This window comes from Olea europaea, chromosome 18, assembly GCF_002742605.1.
Source record: "Olea europaea var. sylvestris chromosome 18, O_europaea_v1, whole genome shotgun sequence".
Classification (NCBI taxonomy): domain Eukaryota; kingdom Viridiplantae; phylum Streptophyta; class Magnoliopsida; order Lamiales; family Oleaceae; genus Olea; species Olea europaea.
In genome coordinates this window covers 27,387,885-27,395,152 of record NC_036254.1, presented here as the reverse complement: position 1 = coordinate 27,395,152, position 7,268 = coordinate 27,387,885, and the positions used below count along the sequence as shown (strand labels likewise).

The 7,268-nt window shown below is 37.1% G+C and overlaps 1 protein-coding gene across 1 annotated transcript; it reads left to right on the top strand.

Moving 5' to 3' along the window:
• Positions 1-73: 73 nt before the first annotated feature.
• Positions 74-3,439, top strand: LOC111368036 (probable serine/threonine-protein kinase PBL18). The gene is made up of 6 exons (XM_022989200.1): positions 74-387; positions 1,266-1,705; positions 1,794-1,929; positions 2,139-2,275; positions 2,358-2,481; positions 2,762-3,439. Exons 1-6 carry the CDS (start codon positions 276-278, stop codon positions 3,187-3,189), a joined length of 1,377 nt encoding a protein of 458 aa, XP_022844968.1. The 5' UTR covers positions 74-275; the 3' UTR covers positions 3,190-3,439.
• Positions 3,440-7,268: the final 3,829 nt, after the last annotated feature.

The following is a 7,268-nucleotide window of genomic DNA, read 5'->3' as shown; positions in this document are numbered from 1 at the left end:
TTTTCTCATTACTACAATTCATTATCTGAAAACTCTTTGATTTGCCATAAGTTTATCAACTGACCCAAAATACATGGAACATCCTCGCAAATATTCTCCTCGTTCCTCTTCGTTGGTTTTAATTTCGTTTTCTTCTCTTTTAATTTGTTTTCCTCTCTCTTTCTGTTGATGCATTTCTTCTCCTCTTCAGGAAGGCAATGGGGACGGAGGAGGAGAAGAAAGCAACACCATTCTTTCTTTCTTTTTGCATAGGTTTCAAATATTCAACATTTTAAATGGGAAATTGCATTGAAAAGACGAAGCAAAATGTTGGCAAAGTTGACAAAGTTGTCATGAACCCTTGTAAAGGGAGACCCTTACCTCCCCCTTCCCCTCCCTTTTCTTCTGGTAATTTCTATCTTTCTCTCTCTTTAAAGAAACCATGCAATTTCAATTGTTCCTTCTATAAATTATTATGAAAAAAAATTGTGGGATTAGATGTTTGTATATTCATTTTGTTCGGTTTTGCATTTGTGATTGTGTTCTATGAATCATATTCTCAACGGGCTTCTATCTCGCGGTTAGGTTCAGGTAAAATCCCACGTCTTAATATATGAATGCATGGACTACTATAAGATTGAACCCAGTGACTCAATATTTGTCATTAGAGTTTTGTTAATATTAGGTTTTCCGTTTTCCTTTTGGGTAATCTGTTAGGGATTGGATGAAATTAATTCGCAAATTTTGAATTGTTTTTCAAAACAGAAGTTTCCATATTTTTCTTGAATGTCTTTCCTTTTGCAGCTCTTGGGTTTTGTTATTTGTCAATTCATGATACTCTGTAAATATAAATTTTCTAAAAAGTTGTTAGGATGATTTCTGTTATTAGTCAAAATTCAACCGCTATCTTCTGCATAATGTCGTGTTTTGTATTCTATATTTATTCTTGATTTTCATATAAATTGTCAGTGCTTTGAATAAAGTAGTTTGATATCAATTTGGACTAGTTTACATGGATAAAGGACCGCATTAAGTGTATGGTGAGGTTAAAGACAAATTCTAAATTAATAATATGATCTTCGTCCGATATTTTATAACTTTTAGATGACACAGTTAAGAGTTACTTATGCCACCCAAAATTTGATTCACTGAATGTGAAATATGGATGCATAAATTTTCTTGAAATAAAATGATTCCGAATGTTGATTTTTCTTAACTTATGCATATGTATGTTGACAGTTTACCATAACCTTTATAAAATTTTCTTAACTATTTTGCAATTTCAGGTTCCATGGAACATTTTAACAGTCAAAGCCATCCTTTGCCAACCCCCATTCATCCTATACAAACACAACCTGATAAGGTTTGTACTCTTCCAATGCCAAGGCCAGATACATCGCCCAAGCACGTTAATAAGGCTAATGTTCTGCCAATGCCAATTCCGGAGACATCAACTGCACATGAAAAATCTCGTATTCTTCCGGTGCCAACTTCAGAGAGTGAAATATTAGCATCTCCGTACCTAAAATCATTTCGATTTGATGAACTTAAAAATGCAACTGGAAACTTTCACCCGGATAGTTTACTTGGTGAAGGTGGGTTTGGTTGTGTTTTTAAGGGATGGTTGGACGAGGAAAGCCTCATGGCTACTAGACCTGGATCGGGTAGAGCAGTTGCAGTAAAGACGCTCATACCTCAAGGTTTTCAGGGCCATAAGGAGTGGTTGGTAGGTTTAATTTTGTTTAGATTCTTGTTTTCTTCATGTCTTTCAATGTTTTAGTTTTTCTGATGAGTGTAGAGATGGTTGCTTGCAGTCAGAAGTTAACTACCTTGGTCGACTTCACCATCCGAATCTAGTTAAACTTATCGGATACTGCTTAGAAGGTGAAAATCGGATATTAGTTTATGAATTTATGCCCAACGGAAGCTTGGAGAATCACTTATTCAGAAGTAGGTTAATGTCTTCCTTTTTCTTTTTCATTTTCATTTTTCTTTTCATAATTTTTTGTTTGATTATTAACACTTTCTTTGCCTATCTTTTGATGTAACAACTATCGAACGCATAATTTCCACTCCATTTGGTTCGAATCATTAATAGAATACAAATTTGATTTTACGACAAACAGTTCCACCCCTTAATTAGCACTTGTTATGTACAGGACATATGCCATCTCTTTCTTGGACAACGAGGATAAAGGTCGCTGCAGGTGCTGCTCGGGGGCTTTGCTTTCTACACAACTCCGAGTCGCCTGTCATATATCGTGATTTCAAAACTTCAAATATTTTGCTAGATTCTGTATGTTCCTTGAAAATTTGAGTTTGTATTGTATTTTTAACGGCACAAATTTAGCTTATGTTGATTTTGTTTGTTCAACCAGGAATTTAATGCAAAACTTTCGGACTTTGGCTTGGCAAAATCTGGTCCTACGGGATTCAATACTCATGTAACTACACGAGTAATGGGTACAGAAGGCTATTGCGCCCCTGAATACCGTACCACAGGTATGCTTTGTTTCTTCTTATAATGCACAATATGTTGGTGCTTCGTATCGAGAAAGTGTTATTTTCATGGCCATAGAAGTTATTAGAATCTATATCTCTAGTTTTTTTGTCGAATTTACTAAGAAAAACCGATATGTTTTCCACTTAAAAAAAATCTGTTGAGATGTTTCAGTTTAGACAACAAAAGCTCGTTATGTTTAAATTAATGCTTCAACGTTGTCAAATGACTGTTTCTTTCCTATATTGTTATGATCTCAAATGACTCTTAGTAAATGAACAGGTAAATTGACAGTCAAATGCGACGTTTATAGCTTTGGAATTGTGTTACTGGAGCTTCTCACCGGGCGTCGTTCCATTGATGAATCAAGAGGCGAAGCAGAAAAGCAACTGATAACATGGGTAAAGCCTCACTTGCAGAACAAGCGCAAAGTATTCCGAATCATGGACACTAAATTAGGAGGACAATATCCTAAAAAAGGTGCTTACATTGCTGCAAATCTTGCAATACTTTGCGTAAACCAAGAAGCCAGATTTCGACCACCTATGACTTACGTTTTGGATATTCTTGAAAATATTTTGTCTCAAAAAGCCAATGCCGCTTCTTCACCTAAGTTGCAGTCACCTATGAATCGGACACCTCGAGGGTCACCATTACCGGGATACAGAGAGTCACCCTTCTCGGAAGGTTCAAAATTCTCGCCAAAGTAAATATCTCACTAAATTTCAATGTCAACTTTTTCCTATCATTATGTACATATATATAACCTTGGACTTGGGGATTTCTGTCTTTTGTTGTTGTTTCTTTTCTTCTTTTTGATACAGATAGAAGCAGAGTTGTGACAAATTTAGACAAATCATTGTAGAAATAACGTATATTTGTTGGCATGAGCTGTCATTAGGAACAAACATGAGGAATTACAGGCATATCATATTTGTAAGATTCCATATCTAAGGGAATCAAGATTGATTTTAGCCACAATTTTTTACGGATTATGTTACTTGTACATAAAAATGATACATAAGGAATTACGTAAAGTGTTGTGGAGCAAAAAGATTGGATGAAAAAGTTAACTGTATTTTAACTAACACATAATAGAGTGACATGTGATATTATGTAATCCATTATGTAAAACTTGATGCATTTATAGCAATGTCCATTTTTCGTATAGCTAAGAATAGGTTTCAATTCTTCCTATCATATGTATAATTTCTACTGTAAAAATTGTAACTGACAGTAGAAACCTGACATGGTATCAGAGCCATATGATTTCTGGCTACCTGATATCAATCATAAACTTCTTCCTTCTCCATTTCAATGGTGGACTCCGGTGATTCAAACACCTTCGGAAACACATACCATGTCATCGACTCTATTGTTGAATTGAATACCAAAATGAAAGAAGCTTTGAACAAAGTTCAGATCCAGACTCTAACTATCGAAACTTTTACTGCTCCAATTGGCATCAAGCTAAACGACTCCAACTATGCTCTATGGTCCCAAGTTGTCGAGATGTACATCTCCAACAAAGACAAACCCTATGTCAACGGCAACTCTCCCCGACCGTCCCCTATTGACGCCTCCTACCACAAGTGGTGTACTTACAACGCCATTATTAAGGGATGGTTTATTAACTCCATGGATTCCTCATTGATTGGATATTTTATTCGCTTTCCTACAGCAAAAGTAGTTTGGGATTCGATTGCCATTACTTACTTTGATGGTAATGATACATCACAGGTGTACGATCTTCGACGTTGTGTGACCCAAATGAGGCAAGGTATAGATTCTCCAAAAAAAATTACACTGAATAGAAAGGCTTGTGGCGTGAAATTGACTTTCGCCACCTGAATCCTATGGAATGCCATGATGATATCAAACATTATAATCGGCTACTCCAAGAAGACCGTGTCTATGTATTATTGGATGGCCTAGATGATTGACTAGACAAAATCTGTGGTGATGTTCTGCAAATGAAATCTTTTCCCACTGTTGAGCAAGCTTGTGCCAATGTTTGACGAGAGGCTACCTGACAATAGGTGATGGTGACAAGCGACATCAATATCACCCAAGGGATAGTTCTAGCTTTCAAGAGTCTCTTGTTGGGCCCATTTGCCGATGGCAAATCTGCTAAGACTTAAGCGTCCATCGATGGTTCTAAATGTTCTCACTGCAGTAACCAGAAACACACTCGTGAAAATTGTTTCCAATTGAATGGGTGCCCTGATTGGTTGCATGGCCTTCAAGCACGAAAATGACGTGATGGAGTAGGCAAAAATAAGGAACAGGTAAAGCTGCTATTTTTGCAATTGAGCATACTACCAGCCATAACGTCCCAGGATGACTCCTATAACTTGAACTCAGGTACCTTCAAAGATATGTAGAATGTACTACTTGGGTTCTCGACTCTCAAGCCAACTGACCACATGACCTTTGATGTTAGGGATTTCTCTTATACTTATCTTCCACGATGTACCACCATTACTAATGCTAATGGTGTTATTTCTCCAATTTCTGGAGTAGGCTTTGTGACTCTATCTCCCTCTCTACATTTATCCAACACTTTACTTGTCGTATCTCTTTCCTATAAATTGTTCTCTATAAGCTAAATTACTACAGACCTGGGATGTGACATACTCATTTATCCTACCTTTTGTCTTCTTCAAGGTATTCTCACAAATGAGATAATTGGACGTGGTAATAAGAGGAGGGGTTATATTATGTAAATGACTTCAGTATGCAATGAGCACTTTATACGCCCCATTCAATTAGTACGAAAGAGAAAGCGATTTGGTTTTGGCATCGTCGTTTGGGACATCCATCTTTTACCTATTTGAAGTATGTTTTTCCTAATTTGTTCACACATTTATAGACTTTTGACATGAAATGTGATACTTGTAATTTGGCCAAAAGCCACTGAGCTACTTATCTATTAAGCCTGAATAAAAGTGACTTTCCATTTGCATTAATTCATTCTGAAGTATGGGGTCCATCACCTGTTACTAATATATTTGGATTCCATTGATTTGCTATATTTGTAAATGATTGCACCTATATGACATGGCTTTACTGAATGAAATACAAAGACGAAGTTCTCAGTATGTTTAAAATATTCCATATTGTGGTTCGTATTCAGTATATATGTCAATTAGAGACTTCAAGCTTATTTCAACCAACATGGTCTAATTCGTGAAACTTCACACCCACAAACACCTTAATGGAATGGTATTGCCGAGAGGAAAAGGAACATATTCTGGAAATCGCACGTGCACTACTCCTTGGTGCTAATGTGCCTAAAGATTTTTGATTGATGCCGTATATACTGTAGTCCATCTTCCCAATCGAATGCCTTCCAAGGTCTTGAATTTTATGACTCCATTCCTAGCTCTATCCACTCACATCTCATTTCCTACGGCCCTGGTACTTCTTCCTTGAGTCTTTGGATGTATGGCATATATACACGTCCATAAAAATCAACGTACAAAATTGATCCTTGTGTAATTCGGTATATTTTCTTAGGCTATGGCATACATAAAAAAGGCTATCGTTGCTATGACCCTATCAACAGAAGGCTCTATGTAACTATGGATGTGCAATTCTTGGAAATCGACGTGTTCTTGATCAATTGAAAGGTACAAGCAAGGCTGGTCACAAAAGTATATACACAGACATATGGCATAGACTATTAAGAGACTTTCTCACCAGTGGCCAAATTGAATATAGTTAAAAGTTTTATTATTCCTTACAACAAATTTAAACTGGCCTCTACACCAATTTGATATAAAGAATGCGTTCCTCTACGACGATCTTGAAGAGGAGGTCTACATGGATGTACCTCCAGATCATATGACATCCTCAAAAATCGAAGTTGTGTACAAATTACAGAGAGAATTGTATGGACTGAAACAATCACCAAAAGCGTGGTTTGGATGAGCTTGGCAATGAAGAAATACGACTTCCAAAAAAGTAACTCTGACCACCCTTTGTTCCTAAAGCATCAATTAGGCAAGATAACAACTTTAATAGTTTATAACGCCCCGATTCATGCAACATTAAACGTGAAATGCCTAGGCTATCATGCAAAATATGATCGATGACCTACGAAACAAACTAAAATCAAACAAATTCCTAAACTAATGCAACGCAATAAAATAAAATAAAGGATATAGTGGGTTGCCTCCCACTCAGCGCTATGTTATAGTCGATAGCTCGACTTTACTGTAATGCGTCATTCTGGTGATCCAAGTTGGACGGTAGACTTGTCCTTTGAGAAATCACCGCCCCAGTAGTGCTTCAACCGCTGTCCATTGACTTTGAATGTCCCCTTACTGTCGTGAGTGATCTCAATTGCCCCATGTGGAAATACTTGTGTAATGGTATATGGACCAGACCATCTCGATCTCAATTTTCCTAAAAACAGCTTAAGCCTGGAGTTATACAGTAATACTTTTTGCCCCACTTGAAAGTCACACCTCTGGATATGCATGTCATGCCATTTCTTGGTGCGCTCTTTGTAGATCTTTGAGTTCTCATAGGCTTCCATTCTGAGTTCATCAAGTTCATTCAGTTGTAACAGCCGTTTTTCACCTGCAGCCTTCAAATCCAAGTTCAACTTCTTCATTGCCCAGTAAGCATGATGTTCGATCTCGAGAGGTAGATGGCATGCTTTCCCAAAAATCAGTCGATATGGAGACATTCCTATAGGAGTCTTGAATGCAGTCCTGTAGGCCCACAAGGCATCATCCAGTTTCTTTGACCAATTCTTTCGTGATGAGTTAACTGTGACTTC